This window comes from Sinohyriopsis cumingii, chromosome 14 (genome assembly GCF_028554795.1).
Source record: "Sinohyriopsis cumingii isolate HCF-2022 chromosome 14, ASM2855479v2, whole genome shotgun sequence".
Lineage (NCBI taxonomy): Eukaryota > Metazoa > Mollusca > Bivalvia > Unionida > Unionidae > Sinohyriopsis > Sinohyriopsis cumingii.
This window is the reverse complement of record NC_142974.1, coordinates 37,821,291-37,845,769: the sequence shown is the minus strand read 5'-3', so window position 1 is coordinate 37,845,769 and position 24,479 is coordinate 37,821,291. Positions and strand designations below refer to the sequence as shown.

Sequence of the window (24,479 nt, the reverse complement as noted above, 5' to 3'; positions counted from 1 at the left end):
CTGAAAATAATCAATTTCTTGGCATATGCAAGTGATTACTTGTTACAAAAACACATTCCTTTTAAATGTTACCTCATATAACATCTGGTATGGTGAATACTTCTATTTTATTGTGTGACATATTTTTGAAATTTCAATTACATTATTTGTTATAGGTCATAGCTAATTCCCAATTAATATTAAATTCAATAGTCAAGATCACAATAACTGACAGAAGAAAAATGACTTCTGCAAAAACTTAAGTTCTCAATCATCTAGCAGCAGAGAGGGTGAACAGACCATAGAATTCCGACAAAACAAATAAAACAAACAAATAAATCATCTCGTAGAAAGGTCAAGATTTTACAAATGAACTTTTCCTTGAGATGTTTTATTTCTGCAATGACCGATTGTACTAATAAAACCTCAGTTCGAAATAGTATCTGAAAAAATAAAGTACTCTACGTGTTTATTTATTTCTTGTTTATTTTTTTGACGACCAACGTTGGTAGGTACCCTCTCTGCTGCTATTAATTTACCACCATACCAAGTTTGATGAATATTTTTCAACGCGTTCTCGCTGTCGTTTCTCCTCATCTGTTTCATCTTCATCTGAATCTTCGGAATTTGTTCTATGTTTCAAGTAATATTCAAGTTCTGATGGTGGTTTTTCTATTTTTGGATTTATGTTCTTTCTTTTTCTGTAATAGTTCATCAAACTTCGATATCGATCTCCACCGCAATTTTTGCAAATCTGATATAATCCTCTAACACCGTTGTTACAACCAGCACAACTTCGTGGACCAGCATGAAGGTTTTTCTTTATAAGATAATTATGTTTCTTGCAATATTCTCCACGGCACCTTTTGTTGCATTTATCTGTTGTTCCTTGACGTAGCCACGCACACTTGTTCATTATATTAATGATATCTGTTTAATTAAATTTAATTTTATCATCACCCCTGTTACCCAAATATTTTATCAATACCCACACGATATCTTGTTCTTGGATCATGTAAATTTATTGTTATAAATCCATGCGGAGTAGCTTGCGCTCGTGAGAAGAAATTTTTGAATTTAATTATATCCATGTCACCACCACACCAGGTTTGATGAATATTTCGCAACGTGTGTGTGTCTACGCCATTAAACACAACTAAAATGTTGCAGTTGTCTCTGATCACCTTCGGAATTTGTGTATATCGTTGAGTAACATAGATCACGTCTGTATTTTTGTGTCTACCTCGGGAAAATATTCTGGCTGGATTTGATTGTTTATCTAGCATCACATCGTCGTATACAACTAAATTATTAATAAATCCGTCTATGGAATCTACGGATGGTGCTTCATCAATATCGGTTATAAACTCTATAACATCATTATCTTCATCCAGTAATCGCGCGTTTTCATTGAAATCTTTAAGTACATCATAACATCGCTGATCATCAACGGATGGTGCTACTAAATATAATTTATCCCATTTCAACCATCTCATTATCAGATTAAGTAATAATTGCGTCTTACCCGATCCAGATGGTCCTATGATAATCATTCTGATGGAGTTCGGTAGCGCAGGATGATGCTTAACTGGCTCTCGTTGCCGAGTTGCTGAGAAATCAATTATATCCATATATATTATAACATGAATTTATATTGTTTACGCTGTAGAGTTAAAACTCCAACTACTGATTTAGCTACAGTTATAACAAAAAACAAAAAAATAGCGTACGGTGGAAAATGTTCTATATGCAGTAGAAAGAAATTTTCGTTTTTGCCTAATAGGCGCGGTGGTGATATTGCTAATTTGATGTCAAAGTTTCCAGGTGCTCCATGGGCTAAATACAGTGGAGAAAAACATCTACCAGGATATAATTATTGCGGTCCTGGTACTCGACTCGATATCAGGCTCGATAATCAAGATCAACCAAAACCAGGCGAGGAACCAATAAACGCTATTGATCGAGCTTGTCATGCTCATGATGTAGCTTATAAAAGTCAAAATCTACAAGATAGGCATATTGCAGATGTAAAATTAATTCATTCATTAAATTCTATAAAAAATAAAAATATTAGAGAATCATTAGCTAATTGGTTAGTAAGATCCTCGATGAAAGGTAAATTAGCGATTGGGGCTGGTAATTAATAATGGAATCAATTTATTATTCACCGAGAGGATACTGGAGAGGCAAAGCAGCAATTGGTAAACTCGCTGATGCAGCGGCGGTTAAACATTCTACTGCTAAAACGTGGTTATCTAAACAGGCAATATGGCAAATTTGCCTCTCCAGTATCCTCAACAAATTCAGTACGCGTATTTCGATGTCAGTGTTCCTAATGAAGTTCATCAAGCTGATATTGTTTTTACCGCATGATACTGTGCGTGGAAAAACATACAAATACGCGCTAACTGTAGTTGATGTTGCAAGTAGATATAAAGAAGCAGAGCCGCTATCAGCGAAAACATCATCTGAAGTAGCCGATGCGTTTGAACGAATTTATCAACGAGGACTCGGACCACAAGGTGGTCTGCGATGGCCACAGCTACTACAGGTTGATCCTGGTAAGGAATTTCTTGGTCCAGTATCATCGCTGATGAAACAACATAATACCAAAATATGACGAGGTCATACTGCAATTCACCGTGATCAAGCAATTGTTGAGCGATTTAATCGAACACTTGCTGAGCGGTTATTTGGATATCAATACGCGAGGGAATTTATTCAGGATAAAAGATCTCGCGAATGGGTTGCAAGATTACCAGGCGTGATAGCTGCATTAAATAATGAGATCACACGAACAACCAACATGAAACCCATTAGCGCGGTCACAAAAATAAATATACCAACACAACGAAAAGATGTTGGAAAACAAAAAATATTAGGTGATGTCACAGTCAGATATTTATATGAGCCTGGTGAACTTGAAGGTGGTAAAGCGAGAGCGACTGATCCTATTTGGAGTGTTACCACACACAAAATATCTACCGTGACAAGATCCACTGGAAGAAATGTAGGCGTTTCCAGACCTGCAATCTACAGATTAGATTCGGCCGCTCCTCAACGTGGATTTACACGTGAACAACTACAAATAATTCCCGCGGATACACAACTACCACCAAAATCACTCCGGTGATTTTGATCACTTAACTAGCACTAGCGCCAAGGGTGCCAGTGCCTCTACGTCGATTACACTCAAGACAGGTTAACATGGTATTTTCTTGTGTATGACCGCGACTATTATCTTTTCTATCTACGGTGAATTGTCTTGAATCATTACTCGAATATCGCCATATCATTATACAATTACAACTGGTGCAATGATTATTCTGCTGCTGTTTTAACTCAATAATAAATTCAACATCAAGATCAAAGTCACGTTTATTTTTTTTATCAGATTGTTTGTATCCGATTAATTTTTTTCTTATTATATCATCATCGATGATGTTAAATTTATCAACGATTTCAGGAATTATGATTCTACGTAATTGAGATATATTTCTGACCCTCGATACCGCCAAATAAACTAAATTTGACCACTCGATGCGATCGTCTACAATCCAGACTCGTGTGTCAGAAATAGTTAATCCCTGAGACGAGTGGATTGTCATAGCGTATCCCAACACCCATGGAGATTTGTCAGCGTGTATTGCATCTTCGACCACACTGATATCAACGGCGACAAAATCATTTAATACGAGATTCTGTTTCCTTGACTCTGTCAAGGGTCCTGGAATATCGACATTAATATTCTGTTTTCGTGTATCTGATGGTCTATAACACAACGGTACGGGTAGTTCTGAATATTTTTCTTTATGTAGTTGAAATAACTGTTGTTGTAAAGCGTCTCTGATTATTTTTCTACTTGCTACGATCAAATCGGTGGGTCTCCATAAATTCAAAAAATCACTCATTGATGTCTCTGAGATCACTCCACGTATTATTTCACACTGAATTTTGTTTGATTGTAATCTGATTAATTTTTTAAACTCCTTCAAATTTGCATCAAGAGCTCTATGATCATCATCTATTTCTTCGTAATAATCAACGAAATTTTTTAACCAATCATGTGGAGATGGTCCAACAAAGGGCGGCGGTTGACCATGATCGCCACACATTATTATGGCGGTATTTTTCGTCAACAACCAATCAAGAAACATTTTTAATGTATCCAATGACACCGTACATATCTCATCCCAAATAATTATTTTAGGTATATATTTTTCTCCCATCCGTTCAGGAGTCCATGTATCCCTGCGCCACCGAAAGAAACTATGATACGTGCACGATTGTACTTGCCGCTGTTTCATCTCACGTGCAAGTCTGTGTGTGGGTGTCAGCACGATTATATCTGAATTTCTAAAAACATTAATCGTTCGAGTTGTTTTGCCGCATCCACCAGGTCCATTGAGATATACTGTCTTATATCTGGTTATTGGATCACTCAACGATGGTGCTTTCGACATTTCTGATATTTTATTACCCCTACGATAAAAATCTCTCATTGTAACATCTGCTGATTCTGTGTAATTGTGTAATAGTTCCTTTTTTATTCTCCACGAACCCCATCGTTCATCATTACTTGTAAATTTCATGACAAGTTCTAAATATTTACTTGAAATATAAAATGAGTCTGTTGCGACTCTGACTGCGGTCTCAGGAAATCTATTAATCATCGATAATAAATTTATAGAAACATAAGCCAACATGGAAGATCTTAGATGAGTATATTGTGGGGATACGTCATTTATGTAACTAACGATTGTACCCAATTTTGTTCCGTCGGATAAATAAACACTTTCTCGATTTACAAATATATTTTTCGCTGTTGTATCAGCGATTATAAAATCGTACTCGGCATCATCTAGAATTAATCGTGCGTGATGTCTTTTATAATCATATGCACCACCTTGAGTAAATTTACCTATAATTTTTCTACCGAGATCTTTTGCGGTTTTGAGTTTATTAGGAATATCATCTTCGGAAACATCCTTAAACTCGCTAATAACTTCAGAATCTGACATGGGCAACCAAACTTTGGTCTGTGCATGATATGATATAATTGCCTCACTGACCACCAACGATGTCAGTATCATACAATCTAGCATATATCGTAACAAAACTATAGGTGCCCAACGTTTTTCACAAAAATGTCTACCAAACCAAACATAACAAATCTTGTGAAGATTTTCGTTAAACTCGAACGACTCAATACAGGCGAATCCAGTCAGATCAAAATCAGGTAATGGTCCATTAATTGCCACTCGCGTCATCTCGTTTGTAGGGTGACCAAATCTTTCAAAGTACACAGAACAATCTCCGTATCCCAGAAAACTTCCTGGATAACATGCAACCATATCAACTGAAATAACATCATTGTAATTATATTTGGTATTCCATAATCCGCCATGTCCATATTCGACGCAACTTGCGCGTACGTCCTCGAGTAAATCAAATCGTGTTGGTTTCCATGAATTTCGTTCTCTGGCGAAATGAGCCGCAACAGATGGAACGGTAAAACAATTAGTTAGTAATTTGTCAGTATTTTCCGCGTGCTTGCACTGTAAAAACGTCGCGAGATTTTTCATCTCGTCATGGAGGGATTCTGTGCGATATATTTCACCGTTCGGTTTGACAAACTGATCAAATTCACCCTCCTCATTACTTTTAAATAACCATACCGATACAGGATCGGTTTTACTTATTTCTTTAATAAAATCAAACATATCTGCCCCAGAATTATCTGGGGAGTAAAATCTAACAGTTCGATCACGTGGAAATATTGTTACCGCGTTAGTCCATGCGTGCGCGTTATGATCGATAATATTTATTGGAGCTCCTTTCGATTTATATTTCGACTGGTACAGTACTTCTCCCGTTATTGTCGCCACAGTTATTGGAAATTTTAATATTTTTCCTAACTCAGCAACATCTTTTATTGTAGCACTGGTATCCTTAACTGAATCAGCCCACGAGTTTATTTTTTCACGCCTTAAATCAGTTAATCCATTTCCACGCATCGCGTTTGTAAAGTGTTCTATTACTCGTTCAGCCACACAATTTAACCTTGAAAATTTCATCGGCACTAGTTTATCAACGTTGGGTTTTTTATTTATCTCATAAATTCCATAAATAACCGCCGTTACAGGATATGCTCGCTCATAATACGGTTTGTCAATACCCGTCAGTAGACCCGGTCTGGAATTTTTACTTAATATGATAGTTTTAGTATTACCAAGGACAGGATCATATTTGTCACGGATAATCCAACTACCTGTTTCTGTTAATACAATAAATTTTACTCTGAAGAAATATTTTTGATTGCCCTCGTATTCAGCGATGTAGTTAATGATAGTTGCCGCTCGCTTGTCGTTCATTGTGGCGTCCGTGACAGCGTCCTTGACTCCGTCAGTGCGTATAATCTTGAACGTTGACCATGTATGAGATGCACCATCCGTGTAAAATTCTTTCTTGGCGTCGTGAATTTTCGAGATCAAACTTTTATTTTTCGGATCAACCAGATCTCGTATTGGCAAGTCAGAAGATAATCTGTCAAGGTTGAATTTATATTTAACAGGCCTAGTTTGGGATAATCTCTCAAACTCGTTCATATAATTAAAACAAATTTTTAAATAAAGAAAATTATATATATATATATATATATATATATATATACAATGTCTCAATGTAGATGGTTGATGATCGGCTCAGTAAATCGATGCAACAAATCCTGTAGAAAGGAATTTTGTTGGATACACTCACAAAACATACGACGAGGAAGTCTAGGACCAATACCATGTCTACGGTGTGGTATTGGAGTACGAGGAAAAACAGAATTATGTGGAAAGTGCGGCGGGAAACGGTTCAGAGAACTTAAAAGATATTATGACAAAAAAAAATAATAGCGGTGAAAACGCTATAAAATCCGTGAGGGATTATATATCAAGATTTCAGACAAACAATGATTTAAACGTATAATATTATTATAATGGAGCAAAATATATTTGTCCCACATCCTGTCATAACAAACTATGAATCAAATATTAATGGTATCATCAGACACTGCAAGTTGAAGAGACAAGTTGGTTGTATTAATAATCATGGTTATCTAAGGTTCACATGCGAGGGGGGGAAGAAACATTATATATGTCATAGATTTACGTATGAATGTCATAATGGGATGATCAATGACGGTCTTGTTATTGATCATATTGACGGGGATACTCAAAACAATAATTTATCCAACCTTCGTGTTGTCACATACAGTGAGAATAATACACGTGGTAATACAGGAAGATGTAAGACAATCGGAAAGAGGGCGGTAATTTCCACAAACATAGAAACTGGCAAAGAAATTATATTTCAGTCTATGAACGCGGCTGCGACATATTTTGATATTAACTCGCGTGTGGTAAAATACGTCGCAGAAAATATAACCAGATCTACTTTCTCGAAAAAATATAAGCAGAAAATTACATTTCAGTATCAATAACTATCATCACCACATTATTAACTATCATCACCACATTGAATTAATTTTTTTAATTTATGTCACAGTAGGTCCTCCATACACTACTGAATTTTTGATTATATAAAAGGGAGATTACTTTGTAATATATAGTTTTCTTCGTAGATTTTTGATTTTTTTATGATCGTAATTAGTCAGTTTAACTAATTACATCGTAATTAATTACATCGTAATTAATTACTCGTAGAAGTATTATTTATGTTTTTTAAATATTTCCCCATCATACAACATTACGAGAGATCATGATAATGTTATTGATCCGCAGGAAGCTGTGTGTAGAACAGAAACCGTTGTCATGGTAATCGACCTGCGGGTGTGTTCATGCCACTGTTATTATTGATTCTCAGTCTGCTTAGGAAAACCGCTGTTATAAATACAGAAACTGTTGTTATTGATTCTCAGTCTGCTTAGGAAAAACGCTGTTATAAATACAGAAACTGTTATTATGCAGAAAACGCTGTTATAAATACAGAAACTGTTATTATTCAGAAACTGTTATTATTCAGAAACTGTTATAAATACAGAAACTGTTATTATTCAGAAACCGCTGTTTAGTGTAAATATTGGTTCCTTAGCTATATAGCTAACTATATATTAACTTCCAAAACATATGTTCGTAACAAGGTTTGATAGCTCAATCAGTATGGTATTGGACTGTGACGCTCGCGGTCCAGGATCAAACCCCCATGGCTGACAATTTGTCGGTGGTGTACGCATAATTGCGATTTTTATAATAGTGGGGGGAACCGCAAACCCCCCCCCCTCAGCAAAATTCACCCACAGTATTGACTTGTGGTTGATACATATTTTCGTATCACCCACTGGATTAATTATTGTGGGTGGGATTTTGCTGAGCGTATCCTTAGTTAAGTTATATGTTTGTACTGTCCTTGAAACATCCCGACGAACTCGCTAATACACTCGATAGGTGTTCTAGGGATATTTTTTTTTATTTTAAAGATTTATATATTATATAATGAACCATGAAAATATCAATGATGTAATTGTTGCTATTAAAAAATTGAAAAAAGATGGAATTAATATATCTGATGAACTTAATCCTGAAAAAATAGTTTCTGACTTTGAGATTTTACAAGAACGTAAAACCCAGGGGACACACACACTATCATCTGAATACAGGCTCATGAAACGGATTCAGGCGGCAATGTTTCAGTCGCTAGCTACCGTAGAAGATGATCATGTGAAGGAGTTCGTTCCTCTCTCTGCCGCCGTAGAAAGAATTAAGTCGTTATTATCCCACGAGTATGAGGCAAAGAAAACGATTAGTACCCGTATAAGACTATTAAGAAAAATTATGTCAGAGAGTAACTTCGTTACTGGTGAAACGATCCAGAGTAACTTCGTTACTGGTGAAACGATCCAAAGTAACTTCCTTACTGGTGAAACGGTCCAGAGTAACCTCGTTACTGGTGAAACGATCCAGGGTAACTTCGTTACTGGTGATAATGAAAATGAAAGTTTTGGTAACTGGGGTCCATGTCAACGCTGACCACGTGTATTGGTAGTCAAAATCAAGAAAGTTCTAACTTTGTCAAATTGTTCCTAATAAATTTTATTTATTATAAATTAATTTTATTTATTTACTGAATTAATTTGTTTTTTTTTACTGAAATTTAACAAAATTGTACAAATTTCTTAATTTTGACTACCATTTACCCCATCAAAAACATAAAATTGTACAAATTTCTTAATTTTGACTACCATTTACCCCATCAAAAACATAAAATTGTACAAATTTCTTAATTTTGACTACCATTTACCCCATCAAAAGCATAAAATTGTACGAATTTCTTAATTTTACAAATTATTTATTTCAGAATTATTATTTTATTTCTGAATTATTATTTATTTATTTCTGAATTAATTTATTTATTTTTACTGAAATTTAACAAAATTGTACAAATTTCTTAATTTTGACTACCATTTACCCCATCAAAAGCATAAAATTGTACAAATTTCTTAATTTGAGTACCATTTACCCCATCAAATTTACAAAAATGTACAAATTTCTTAATTTGAGTACCATTTACCCCATCAAAAACATAAAATTGTACAAATTTCTTAATTTTACAAATTATTTATTTCTGAATTATTATTTTATTTCTGAATTATTATTTATTTATAACTCTGATGGGTGAGTTGGTAAACCCTCCATTACATAAAGATCTACGATAAAGTCTTACGACAAAAGTCTTACGACTTTACATACAGATTTATTACAAGTTCTTCTTCACGTATGTCAATTAAGCGATTAAGGTGGTCTGTGAGTTTAAAATTGATTCTTGTTAACATATTATTGTGACACCGTAAATACACAGGATTAGTTGGTTCTTGCACGATTAAACTTCCAGGGGGAACTTGTGGTGTGAACGTGTACAGGATGTATCCTTGTTGAGCTTGATTTGATCTTCCGAGATCTATTTGATAGCTGCCATCGATTACGTCACAAACCAGATTGACCGCGACCGTCGGTGTTATATTAACGATTCCCGGAGAGACGTGTCTTCCGCCGCCATGTGGATCATTATCATATCTGAGAACGGTTGGATATGGTGCTAGTTTTCTCCATGCATCATGTATTTTAGGGAAAAACTCATCAATGACATCACTGACAGATTTTCTTAATTTATCCGGATTATAATCAGGAAACTTAAACGTTACAATGTCAGCTTCGGGTATTTTGTACTTGGCTGCGAAGGATTTTTATAATCGCCTGATGACTTAAGAACCATATCTCTAATTCTATTATAGATAACTTCAGAAGAATTAACTATATAATTTAAAACTTCTATGTACCTAATAATATTATCGCGCGCAGATGTTGAATCAAATAAATACTCTTGAAAACTATCACGTAAATTATTTACTTGTATTTCATGGTCGAAGTTTATTGAAGCAAATATAGAATCAATATTCAAAGCAATAACACGTTCATTAAGATTATAAAAAAGAGCTCTAGTATCATATACAGGTGCCCTCCCCCTCCATCCTGGTTTTACTTCTATGTAATCTAACCATTCTGAATTCATTTTAATATCATGACGAAGACTGGTCTTTGACGTAAAATCACCCCTCGTTGGTTCTGGTGGTCCTTCATACACCCTGGGAATTTCAGGCCATCCTAGCACGGATCTGATTGAAGATTTATAAATATCAACTACGTAATCAGGCGAGTTTATTTCAATCGTCGAGGACAGGGTGGGTTCATGAACATTAATTGATATTTTTGATTCCTTTCCTGTTATTGATTTTATTCTGCGCGCAAATTCCTCACTGATCTCTTCAATCTCATAACTGCCAGTTGGTATTCCAACAACAACCCAGTCAGGTGTTCCATCGGGTTTGTTCTTGTTAGCAAACGAGCGAATTATTTGCTGGTGTACCATTAAATGATTTTGATCTGATATTTGGCCAGCTGTAATATACTCGTAATTGTGCTAGTGCTATTTCTTTTACTGGAATTGCAGTAGGAAAATTAACACTAAATTCAGGATTAATTGAACTTACCGAGATCATCGTTATCTTTGGCGGAGTTGTGTTGGTCACGATCTGCTGGAGTAATTCTGTCATTATTGATACTTGTATCTTTAATACCGATACCTTCGTCGTATATTTTGGTTATCATTGAAAATTCGAAATCAGATATAATTCCATCACTGAGACTTGCTGATAACAACGAGGATAATTTCGAGTATGCTACCGTCGCTGTATGTAATTTTATTTTGTAATCGGATAATTTTTCGCTCGTGCAAGTACATATTTTTTTTTGTGATGATATTAAGCACACCTGCAATAGTTGTTGCTGCTGAAATACAAATAGTTACAGCTACTGGTGCCATCGTTGTCAACGCTGATAATATTACACCGGTTCCAGCAACAACAGCGGATACTGAATAAACAATCACATCAACGATAACCAATCGTCGTCGATATTTTTTTACTTTTACTGTATATTGATCGACTTGATCTTTTAGCGCCGCCTGCCATTCACGCGCTTGATTGTATCTGTATTGTGCACCGTCCATATATATTTTTATGCAGTAACCAATTGATGTGCTTCAGCTACAAATTCCAAACACCACCAGTAAGATGTTGCGGTTAATGTCCTATCAGCGGCTTCCAGAATAAATATTTCCTCGGTTCCGATATTTAATATAACAGATACAACCCCGGAAAACCTGTTGGTGGAATGACGCCATGGAAACGTTGTAAATATTTCAAATTTTGCAGCACTAAACACAGACAGCCTGTACATGCCAGTGCTTGTTGCGGTATATTTGATAGTATTATTTTGTTTTGACCATGTTGCAAATCCCGATGATACCGTGCATACGATGTTTGTGATATGCCTGGGAGTTATTTCAGCTGGAATTTTAATCAGACTGGTTTTACTGATAATCTCAGGAATTCCCGCTACGATGTCTAGCTGTGTTCGTTTGATCGTGTCTAGGTTACTTTTGATATCAGAAAGTTTTATATCGATGACGGAAGGAGTTCCAAAGAACTTATTTATGGCATCATCGGTTTTTTGAAAATTTCTTCGAAGCCTTGTAAAACCGGTTACGTGAACATCATATTCGGCCCGCAGCGTGGATAGTTTTCCATCCACGTCGTCGACGTATAGTTTGTTTGCGACGTCGTTGTCAGATTTTGGAGCTGTTACAGCTACTATTTTGTTCCCGTTCATGCTAAGTTCACCTGTCATTGTGTCACCGGTGTTTCTCACACGATTAGCAACACTTTTTGCAATTTCATCTCTGATGGTTTTAAGTGACATACTTGAATCTCTGATTCTACCACCGTCAGTAAACACGGGAATATTATCTGTAACTGCACCGAGTACTCGCCGGACTATATCATTCCATTTGATATTGCTGGTTTTTAGTTTACCATATCGATCTTGAAAAATAACAACTTCATCTGGGTCAACTCCAGCCAGGTTCATGATATCAGCAAGGTCATCCTTAGTCGCATACTTCGACAGATCAACATCGGATTTTATTTTCTTACTAGTAGAAGATCTTCCGTAGATGTCAACCATTATATAAGATCCGTTGTTTAAAACGCCTTACGCGCAACAAATCGGTTGCTTGTATAATCGTGCACGACTTTATGTGGCGGCCTGGATGATTTTGATATAGCGTCGAGTACATTAATTACTTCACGGCCGCATATTGGCGGATCTGTCATTGTTTGTGTGGGTAGCGTTGAATACCAAACTTTGGAACCTCTGGTTGTTGCGTGGAGTGGTGCGACATACTTGATAAATTCAACAGGTGGAGCTAACCCGTATGAATCAAAATAAACAATTCCATGCGGGTCAACCGCGTATGATACCCAATGAGTACCAGGTCCAGAACGTTCATCGAGATTAATAATACCTGTTTCTAGTTTGTTTGGTTGTTTCGGTAATTGATCTCGCATAAAAACACCTCTAAAGGCGGATATTTTTAATTTTTTAGCAGCATTAAGTAAATCAAAATTTGATGCTGGAACGTCTAACGAAGTGACCCTGGAAGCCTTAGTCCTCTCCCCCAACGAGATCCTGGCAATCTTAGACCGCGTCCCTTTTTTTTGTTATATCGTCCACCAGTAACTTTTTCGAAAATTTTTTTACCCGCCGCTCCAGCAACACCTAACGCGGCCGCTTTTGCTACGGCTGGAGCGGCTGCAGCTATTAATGCCAGAATGGCAGCGAGAAATGGGAAAATATACCACCTGTTTTAACCATGTCTTTGATGGCGCTCGGGGAGAGATGGAATTGAACTCCAGTTTTTGATTCTAGGGCTTTATTGAAATGTTTAATCTGATTATTTGTCAGCGATAATTTGTTTGGACCACCACTAATATGATCTCGTTTTAGTGATATTTTAGTTCTGCATTTGTTGGCGGTTTTTGATTGAAGCTTTTTTACCTGACCCGGGGTCAGAGTAACATTAACATGACTTTACGACATTTTTATATAAATAATATTTTTCTAAATAACACGATTAAATATTTTCCACCGGTGCATCAACGACCCTCATTCGACCACTGCCCCCCTCAAGTAACATGGCTTTGTCGCTAAGTACGACAGCGATCGCTCTGTAGAAGCCGAGAACAATTGGTGGACCGGGTATATCAGGAGGAGGGTTAGTAACATGAGCTCGAAAGTGTATATCAACAACAGATTGTTTGGATAAATCAAGATGTTCTAGTGAAAAATAATAAATCGGATATAGACCTGTAAAATCTAGTTGTGATATTTGCAAACCGGTATCTATATTTTGATCACGTCCATTGAATGACATTAAACGATGATATGCGCGCGCTACATGATTTTGATCAAAATTTAGTTGTATATCCTCGGCTGGTTCTTGATGTCCATTTATCCGCAAGGAAACTTCATTAACTCCAAGGTTATCAAATATCATATGTGAACGTTGTTGATCATTTATCCGGTTAATATTTTGCAATGCAATAAAAATATGTTGTGGTGCAGAAACACCCTGTTGTGATGCTATATGCCATGTAAATAAACCATTAATATTGCTTTGAGCAGCATCTGTGGTTACTGTTAACCATGATAGCAATGATTTACCGCCTTGATCCATAAAAGATAGTAATTTTTGTTCCTCAGTAATAGATGGAGTCATTACTGGCATCCACAATGAAAGTTTTGTTATATCTACTTTACCAGCATCAGCAACACCAGCACCTCGCCAGATTGCATCATTATCATCACCTTTTCTTACGAGCACAATTGTGTGTTTAGCTCCAAAGATGACCTTTCTAACATTTCTGCAAAATCCAAAGATGTGAGATAATGGAATTGCACACGAAAAATTTCTATTATCTCCCGACAGCGCTGTTCGGCGTGTTGCAAATCCCAGGTTGTAAGTCGCACTAACACTTTTTATAATATCAAAAGCAGCAGCTGGTCTGGCTGCGTATTCAGGACCATCAGCAACCGGTTGTGGATCAGATGCAGTATCTTGTGGTGTCCGTACTTTGGTATACTGAACATGATCAGCGTTGTTGGTCATATCCTTAGCAAACATCATTGTTGGACCGGCTGATCTTGTAAAGTCGTCAGAATATCTCGCCAGACCAATTATTGTTGTAGCAACATCAACATCCTTCTGAATTGATTCAATATTTTTTCCATCAATCATGTATGTGGCGCTATCAAACAGTGCCATAATTCCGTTGTTGACAAAACCAACACGTAAATTAGCACCATATGCCGTATCATCCCCCTTTACAAGTCTACCTTCTACTTCAATAAACGCCTCAGCGGGCAAGAAATATCTACTTGTATCATGAACCTGTAATTCGATTCTCCCCCGCTGATTTGGTAGTCTTGCGTCATAAGAATAAAATTGATAATCACGTACCGACTCGTACTTAAGGACAGGTGCCTCCATATCAAATGCTGGGTCTGATTCGCGCCTGAACATTTTTATTATAGTTACCATTTTTCCAAATGATGATCATCGTCGACGAAGACCACTTCCTGCTATTAAATTTGCTGTTATATTTTTTTCTGCTTCTTCAGATATCGCCGCTAGTTTTTGATTTGCAGCCTGATTTATTATTTTACTAACATCTGCGGGCATCACCTCAGTACTTGCCAGTTTCACCGGTGGTTGTTGTTTTCGTCGCAATAATCGTGCTAGTCTTTCCTTGATCGCCGAGAACGCCTTACCAGCAACATTGACAATTGCACCAGGAGCTTTATCACGAACAATATCAATAGCCTTCATCGATAATTGTTTTGCAACAGGTGCTACTTTTGGAGCTATCCTCGTAAATAATCCCCGAATGACATCACCAAGTCCATTTCCGTAAATAACACTATAGATTGGTAATCGTGAGTTTACCGCTCTAACCTGTGTGGGTTTACGATGATTATCATGCACAATCATCTTATTTTATTTACCATTTATCTAACAACTAATCATCAACGAGCTCATCGATAAGTTCTCGGTAAACGCCAATATCCATGATACCACCTTGAAATAGTCGCCGACAAATATCAGCTGCTTCATTGGTTATTTCTGGTGAATTATTTCCGGCACGTTTTCCTCCTATGAGAACTTCTAACCGTGATACGTCATTGATGATATTATCAGGACATAAACCATGTCCTGTTTTAGGTTCATCTTGAGGTGTTTTAAATACTGGTGGTTGCGTTACCGGAGTAAGTACTTCAGTGGTGACCAGGGGTGAGTCACCTTCTTGAAATCCATGTGGTGAATCTGTCGGTGTAAATGTTACATCTGGTGCAGAAATTTTACGTAAAGGTGAAGAAATTTTCTTCGAGGAGTATGATTTAAGTGACTCTTTAGCCTTTTTAATTTCCGACTTCAACCTTTGCTGCGGCGAAGAAGATTGCTGTTGTTCTATTTGTTGCAGAGGTGGAGGAAGCTGATACTGGGAGGACTCTCCTTGTCCTAGTTGTTCCCGTCTCCCTCTAAGTCTATTTACTTCTTCATTAAATCTTTCAAATTCTGGACCTCTAGCTTGTTTTTTATTGTAATATACGCGATATATCCATTTAATGAAATTATCATTACTTATATTTTCATGAGAGGGTTTTAAAAAATTAGATTTATTAGATATATTATCTAATGTCATCTCAGGTAATTTCTCTCTTTCAATATTTCTAATTTCCTCAACAACTCCTTCGTTAAATCTTGCAGTTAATTTTAAGCTCTCTCCTCCTGATTTGGATTTAGATGCAAGTTTTTTTCTCACATCGGCGACTTCAGTACGAAGTTCTCCAATACCTTCAAGTATTTCCTCACCAACAGGTGGAGGTTGAGCCGCAGCTATGTCAGTTGGAAGGTCTCGTAAAATCTTCTTTGCCTGTTTAGTTCTTCTTGCTATTTTTTCTGATACCGGAAGAAGATCTTCTTTGATGACAGTTGCAACTTTCTCAGTAGCTGCAGTGACGGGTTTAAACAGTTTTTTAGTGTCTTCTTCATACTCAACTTTTGCTTCTTGCTGCGCTTGCAGATTTTTTCTGAATGAGTCTTTGACAGGAAGAAATTTTTTAATTGCTTCTAATCGTTCTCGTGCTGTTCTTGCAGTATGAGATTCTGGATGTATCATTTTATTATAACATAATAATTTAATTAATATCAGCAAAAGAGCAGCAGCAGAGAGGGTACCTACCAACGTTGGTCATCAAAAAAATAAACAAGAAATAAATAAACACGTAGAGTACTTTATTTTTTCAGATACTATTTCGAACTGAGGTTTTATTAGTACAATCGGTCATTGCAGAAATAAAACATCTCAAGGAAAAGTTCATTTGTAAAATCTTGACCTTTCTACGAGATGATTTATTTGTTTGTTTTATTTGTTTTGTCGGAATTCTATGGTCTGTTCACCCTCTCTGCTGCTCATCTACAGTAACCAGACTTTATGGATGGCTTGCTTTTGGGGTAAGGAAGAACTCTAATTAGGTTCAAAAATTACTTCTTGATGCTCACTGTGACTTAAAGATTAGAAATGATTTCCCCACATTAACATTGTCTGAACCAAACTATGTGAATGACCTACACTTTAGCAAAGGAAGAAGCCTATTAATTTTGGAGGTCAAAAGATCAAAGGTCAGGATCACTGTGACTTAAGAAAAATGATTTTCTCAATAAAATGTTGGTTCTACAATACAGACCAGGGCCAGATTCTGTGGATGGCATACATTTGGGATAAGGAAGAAGCCTATGATTGTGGTTTCAAAAGGCCAAATGTCTAGGTCACTATAACTGAATAAAACTAAATGATTTTTAAGCAGTGGCCTAGGCAGTGGTGTATCAAGAAATTATGGTCAGCCCCCCCCCCCCCCCCGTTTGAATCTCCAATAAGTAAAATTGTTTTAGGGAATTTTGTCTCTGACTGGCACTATCTCTTTCCCCCCCCCCCCCCCAATTTGAATCTCCAATAAGAAAAGTTGTTTTAGGGAATTTTGTCTCCGACTGGCACTATCTCTCCCCCACTAAAGTTGCAAGGGTTGTTTGGGCATTTGCTATGCCACTGACCCTATACTGAATTACACTGATTATTGATCTTAAAAGTAGCTTTATAAACTGAGTGGACTATGAAACTCAGATAAATAAATAATGGATGATAAAGACTATCCAGCATTCCATCTCAGCAGTGCCATTCATTATAACACATTCCCTAACTAAAGACAGCTATGGTCATGGGTTGAATTTATTATGGAATACTAAAATTAGTTTGATAATGTACTTCATTATAAGGTGGTCTCCCTATAAAACAGTACTTCACAGATTCCATGGACAGCATTGTAATAAGAAATTGCCCATATTTTGATTGAACAAAACAGATTTGAACAACTTGCAGTATGGAAATGATATATGCCCTGGCTCCACTTTCACTAAGCATTTTAAAGTTCTGTTCTCAAGTGAGAGGTTTGAATATCTTTGTTATTGCTCATTTGGTAACAATTATCTTTTTCACAGAACATTTAACAAATTTAGGGATTAAAAACCCATTCATAAAATTTCTAATTTTCCTTAGAGGAGTATCATCTTATCTCTGAGGAACTTTTAAGAACTTCCTCAAACTTGAGGATTTTATAACTTTTTGTTCAAGAATATGAAAGATTTCCATGTGCTAAAAGTAAAAGCTAAAAGGTGATTTTGTGTCCTTTCTACTATTTCTCCTTTCGACAAAATCTGTTGACATTGATGAAAAAAGGGCCAGATATATATACAGACCCAGAAACATTTACATACCCCTTTGAAATACAACAAACTGATGAACAAATCTTTGCTTAAATGAATGGAAAATTAATTCAGAATAAAACTGAGTGAATGCAGAAAAACTAATAATGAATGAAGAATTCATAACAAAAGTATAATTGCAACAAACGCTTAACCATAAATGATAAATTATAAGCCAGACATTTTTTATTCTAATGCAGTTACTTTCTTTACAAATTCTCTTGGAAGCATTTGCATCAGATGCATATTTGGGGTATGTAAATGTTTCAGGGTCTGTACAAATGTTTTTTTGTCTTCATCCAGTCCAGTTTATAGCTTACCAAGCCAGAAGACCAAGAGAGCTTATGTTATGGCTTTGGCATATGTAGTACATTGTGTGTTGTACATTGTGCAGTTGTCTGAGAATAATTGCTTGTTAACACTGAGGAGATTATATTTCTAACTGATTTCAATAAAACTTGGAATATGGTTTTATATCATCAAAATCTCAGACATTATGATGAGCAAGGTCCATGCATATTAATGAGGGGATCTTGTACGTAATGTTGTTACCACATTGAAGGCCATATTTCTAATGTGAGATTTATCAAACCTGGAATATATGCCTTTATCAGTAAGATCTCATAGGAGTTCATTAATGAACAAGATCCATGCAGGATGTGGCGAGCGTGTATCTGATTGACTTAGCCTGTTACCTGTCTTGAAGCCCATGTCTGACCCCATTTTAATCATACTTGCATTATGCACTGGATTTCCTAGCTGCCAGAAAATTTGGTATAAGGAGAAATAATAGGTTTGTTCCTGATAAGGAAAAGCCTTTTAATTTCACAAATATTGATCTGAGTCAACTTGATGGCAGAAAAAAATATTTAACTGAATAATGATTGAACTAATTGTAAGTTAAGTTTGTTCAGTTCTTACTGGAATTTTCAGAGGTTTCAGATCTATGGAAATGGCTAGTTGAGATACAATGGTTATAATGATCATTAGAGTGCTTGCCCTTAACATATTTGTATAGTCATTTCAAGCACTCATGTAATCAGATTGGTCAAGTAGGCTGGTTACCCCTTACTCGACTCCGTATCAGTATCTTTTCTTGTGCTGAAGATCAAAAAAGACCAGTCTATGATAATACTATGCCAACATGTCTGCAGTATGTAATCTCCATAAATCTTACAGAAAAATAATAAAGCATATCACACTGAGTTTCTCTTTTGAGCTGTAATGTCAGTGAAAATGTGTTCTGATAAATATATGCTTATTCTTTTGTAGTTTGTACTGGGAACATAGTGTTAAGCATTATCGTCAGTAGTAATTTGACACCTCCCACTTGCATTTATGGTGAATTTTAATTTCAGACCTTACCAATTCTTGGGGCAATTTTCAATGCAGAATCCCATTCTCTAGGTGTCCTTGACAATGACTTTATAAAATATTCACATTATATTGCGAGTAGAAATGTTGACAAGCAGTGCTTTGGAAAACCACCTATCCTGAATCTGACCATTTTAAGATTGGCTGTACCAAGGTATTGTACTATTTACTCATCAATTGGCCAAGTGATGCTGATTCACGCTTATAAAAAGCTCTGAACCTCATCATTGCCTATATTTTTAGCTTATATCATTTGTCTGTTACTTTAGCATATATTGTCCATTTGCTGTCAGTCCAGAACATGTTGTAAAGTGTGCCAACTTTGCAATTTATATGGACTCACAGTGCAAACTTTATACTAAAATTGCTTGAGATCATGAAAATACCATATTCAGAGTAAAGACATCAGATTTAAAAGGATTCTAGTATTGAGCTTGTGTCAGGTGCCAGTCAGTTTTTGGTAAGAGTGTAAGCAGTGAGGTGATGCTAATAAGTGTACATTATTGAACAAAGTGATGACAGGGACAAATGTATGTTTCATCTCACTCTATGGATGAGTGCTTGGAAATCTTTTCTCTCAGACCCTCATGTCAAGTGGATTTAAAAAATTAGCTCTTGTAATTTTTTTGGATTTCTTGTCAAAATTGAAAACAAGTCTATTCTAAATACTGTCTTTATACCAACATATGCTGTTATGCAGAGTAAAGTTAACATTGTAGTTCTGTAAATTAAAAAGTTTTACATGCATAATTATATGAATTGATATAGTTATTCATGTTCCTGGCGATATGTCCTGTGTTTTAGTACATGGTCGTATGTTTGATTCAGATGTTATGGGAGAGTCTAAAAATGAATAAACTTTTCATTGAAAAAATACACACTATCAAAGCTAAAATGTTTTTCTTTCTGTTTAGTAAGGGTCATAAGTCAATCCTTCACATAGCAATTCCATGCAGGAAATTCCAGGGAAAGACCTGAAAATATTGGTTTTAAAAGTGGGGGAACCCTGATTATGGGTTTATGTCATCAAGACCTTGGATGAATTCTATAATGAAAAAAAATCAATGCATAATGATGAAATAATCTTGCATCTGATTGGCTGAGTATGTTATGTCATCAGGATCTTGTAGAAGTTTGATAATGAGTTAATGCATGTATATTATTGGCTTGATCATGCATCAGATTGGATAAGATTGTTACCACCCTGGAAGCTATATATTTTCTGATCTGATTTTGATCAAACCTGAAATATTGGCTTACATAATCAAGTTCTTGATTGGATTGATAATGAGAAAGATCAATGCCTATTAATGATTTAATATTGCTTCTATGTGGCTGAGGTTGTTATGGAAACAATATTGTTGGTTTGAATGGTGAGCCACAACATTTGCATATATGGTACAAGTGTTCCAGCTATGAGTTTTTTGCAGGGATTAGGTAAAAAGTAGGGCATTTTTCATAACTCTGCATCTTTTTGAAAGAAAATGCAGCTTTTGGAACAAAGGACATTTCTGGGGATAACAGAACTTGATTCTTTTATAATATTATCAACTTCTGACAATGCATATAATGCATATAAAATGTTTCAGAAGTTGGTCTTTTGAATTAGAAGAGAAGAAACTAACGAATCCAAAGGTAACTACTGTATATACTGACTTGAAAGTTAAGTCCAACTTTGAACACTATAGACCCTGATCTACAATCACTTAATACACCAGATCAAGTTCACTGTAGATTGTTCTACTTAGTACTCCTAACAGACTGCATGGACCGTTATTTGCTGGCACATTAGTCAGTGGCAGATCTGGGTCTGTGCATTTTGCAGTTGGACTAGGCTTATAAATGTGTATATATGATACCTGCCTTGGATGCATGTAATTGTACTTCAGTTGATGAATAGCCAGAGTAGAGATGGCTTGACCTGTCATTAGTATAGGAATATAGTAAATACTGTATTAACTATATTTCACTCATACTGATTGAGGGTGTTTTTAAGTGTAATTCAGTGTAGAACTATTCCAGTGAAATTATATGCATCTAGTTGTACTTCTCTCAGCAGGTGTAATTTCTTACTCAGCTTCACTCCAAGAGTGGATTGTACCTGTTAGCTTGTTGATTACCTCTCTCACCCTAAATTACTAACTGTGTGTGGTAATGTCATGAATAGTAAAATCAATTACATCATTCCCCAGCAAAAGAGCTAAGTTTAGGCATTATTTCACAGTGTAGCAAGGTGTACTTAAATTTTTGTAACACTGATATAAGTGGAAAATCGTCAAAATCTTATTGTATAAATATGAGACTTTATTAAAGCAAAAACTCTTATTTAAAGTAAATTCAGTTGTTTGTATATACTGCAACATTTGGTGGAGTTGGTTATCTATGAATTGGGAATTAACAACTGTAACGTTGTATGGATGCATTAACTGCTATACTAAAGGACACCCTTTTTTTACAGAAGCAGAGTATGCATTTCAGCTGAGAAAGAAAATTGTTCCTCTGAAGATGGAAAGAGGTTACCAACCAGATGGATGGCTAGGCTTCCTTATTGGAGCAAAGCTTTTTTATGAGTTCAGTGGAAAATATCCTTTTGAAGTAAAGATTAAAGAGCTCATTCGTGAGATATCTATCTGCTATGGAAATGAAGGTGTAGAACCTAAAGTTGTACCCATTAAAAGCCAATATGTAAGTAGAAAATAGAAAGCTATGACTCTTCAATTTGTTCTTCATTTAAATCTTTGTTGCTATATTTAAAAACATTGCATATATATATATATATATATATATATATATATATATATATATATATATATATAGTAAAGTATACTAGTCCCTCACTGTATATGGGATCCATCATGAATCTTGCAGTCAATATTCAGTCCATCAAAACACCTGCATTCAATATTATGTCCATCAAAAGTCCTATAGTCAATATTTTATCCAGCAAATGTCCTGTACTCAATATTACATCCAGCAAGGGTCTTGAAGCCAATATCAGCAGCAGGGAGGGTGTACAGACCAGGTGGCTCAGATAAATTTAACCCTCCTACCAAACATTTCTCCGTAGAAGCCTCAGAAAGCAGAAATAAAGCCTCCTACGCAAATTAATCCGCAAAATTTCAACCCAAAGTGCATTTTCGGGCATAAAAAAAAACAGCATTTTTGGGGGGGGGGGTATTGTAAAATTTGTTTGTGCCATAATTGAATTATGGTGGGCTGCGGATATTAATTTTATTTCACAATAAAACAATATCTTTGAAAATAAGATGAGCCGGAAAACTAGCACAGTTGGAGAACCTCATTCTGCCAGATTAGCGCGAGAGCAATTAGCGGCATTAAAGAAGTTTATTCCGACAAAACAATTATTTAAGAAAAATGTTCGTGGTTACGAAGATATGCAACATGGAATTTTAGAAACTTCGGCAAAATGGTTGAAGCCAGTTACTAAAACAATTGAACAAACTGTATATGGTGACGAAAAAGATAAGGAAGATGAGGAAGCCAGAAAACGTGGAATTTTTCGTGCGTTGAAAGGTATTGAGGAGCAATCACGAACATTACCCGATCGATTAGCAATAGCAGCAGCGGCAGCGCAACAGGGTGGACAACCTGCAATTGCCTTTAAAGTAGGTCGTAAAGGAAAAACTGAAGCAAGACCTAGAGGGAGAAAACCTGAAGTAAAAAAAAGGAAATTTGATATCGATGATTTAAGAGAAAATTTCACCGATGAGGGATGGAATATAATATCACAACCGCTATCTACGATATATAGTTTAGATCAATTTGGTCAACTTGCTGAAGATATGTTCAGTATTCGAAATGATTATTTGTCTGATATAGGAAGAGGAAGATATCCAACTCGTAAAAGTTGGTTTAGTATGTTATTTAGAATTTATGATGGAAAAACGCAAGCGAGTGAAAGGGATCCATCTTTTAGAAGATTTATGGCAGCAGCAGACGATAGATATGGTCATAATAAACAAATGGCGGAAGAAAGAAAACAGCAAGAGAAAGAAAGAAAACAGCAAGAGAAAGAAAGAAAACAACAAGAAAGAAAAGAAAAAACTAAAACACGAGGGAGAAAAGAAACATCACAGGAAGATATTCAACCACAGGAGCCAATATTTCAACCAGAGGAATTAGGAGCTAGACCAAAAGAAAAAACTCCACCTCAGAAAAAGGAAAGAAAACCAAAAAAGAAAAAAGATCAGAGTGATGAACCAATAATTGTTCCCGAATTTATATCATCACCGGCTATTAGTTCGTTTACAATTGATCCTAGTGTAACAGCGGATAATTATTTGAATACAAACAAGTTGTATTTACTTGGCAACTATGATTCAGTAGTTCAAATGACTGCGGATGATTCTACGGAAAATAAAAGATTCTTTTTGCGAAAAGAATTTGATGCTGATAAAGTTAAAAATGTTGATTGGTATGCGATAATGTATTTTGGTAGTTTAGGAAAACCAGTAAGATATTCCGATGAAGATTTTGGGAAATTTATATCGGATGTTGGTAATTACAAAACTGCGAGTACGAGAAATACAATTTCGCCACCTAAGAGAGAGAGGGTAAGCCATTTACTTGATCCGGAAATTTCGAGAGGTATATCTGAATATTATTCAACGTTGCATTCAGGCAGACCAACACCATTTCCATCACTTCGTCCACAAGAACCATATTCGCCACCTGAGAGGAGTGGTACTCCTGAAAAAGCTGAAATAAGTCCTTATCTTACTATAAGGGAAAAATATCCTAAACAAGATAGTCCTACAGGGGATTTGCCACCAAGGTCATTGTCAGGGACATCTTCAACGCTGTCAGGGTTATCGTCGTCAGGG

General features: G+C 35.9%; 1 protein-coding gene across 1 annotated transcript in view; it reads left to right on the top strand.

Moving 5' to 3' along the window:
• LOC149783600 (uncharacterized) overlaps positions 1-24,479 on the top strand; it is a 60,101-nt gene that overhangs the window by 20,218 nt on the left and 15,404 nt on the right. Inside the window, exon 7 of the mRNA XM_089932872.1 lies at positions 22,094-22,320. Within this exon, the coding sequence (XP_089788998.1) occupies positions 22,094-22,320 (227 nt within the window). The remainder of the gene's footprint in view (positions 1-22,093; positions 22,321-24,479) is intronic.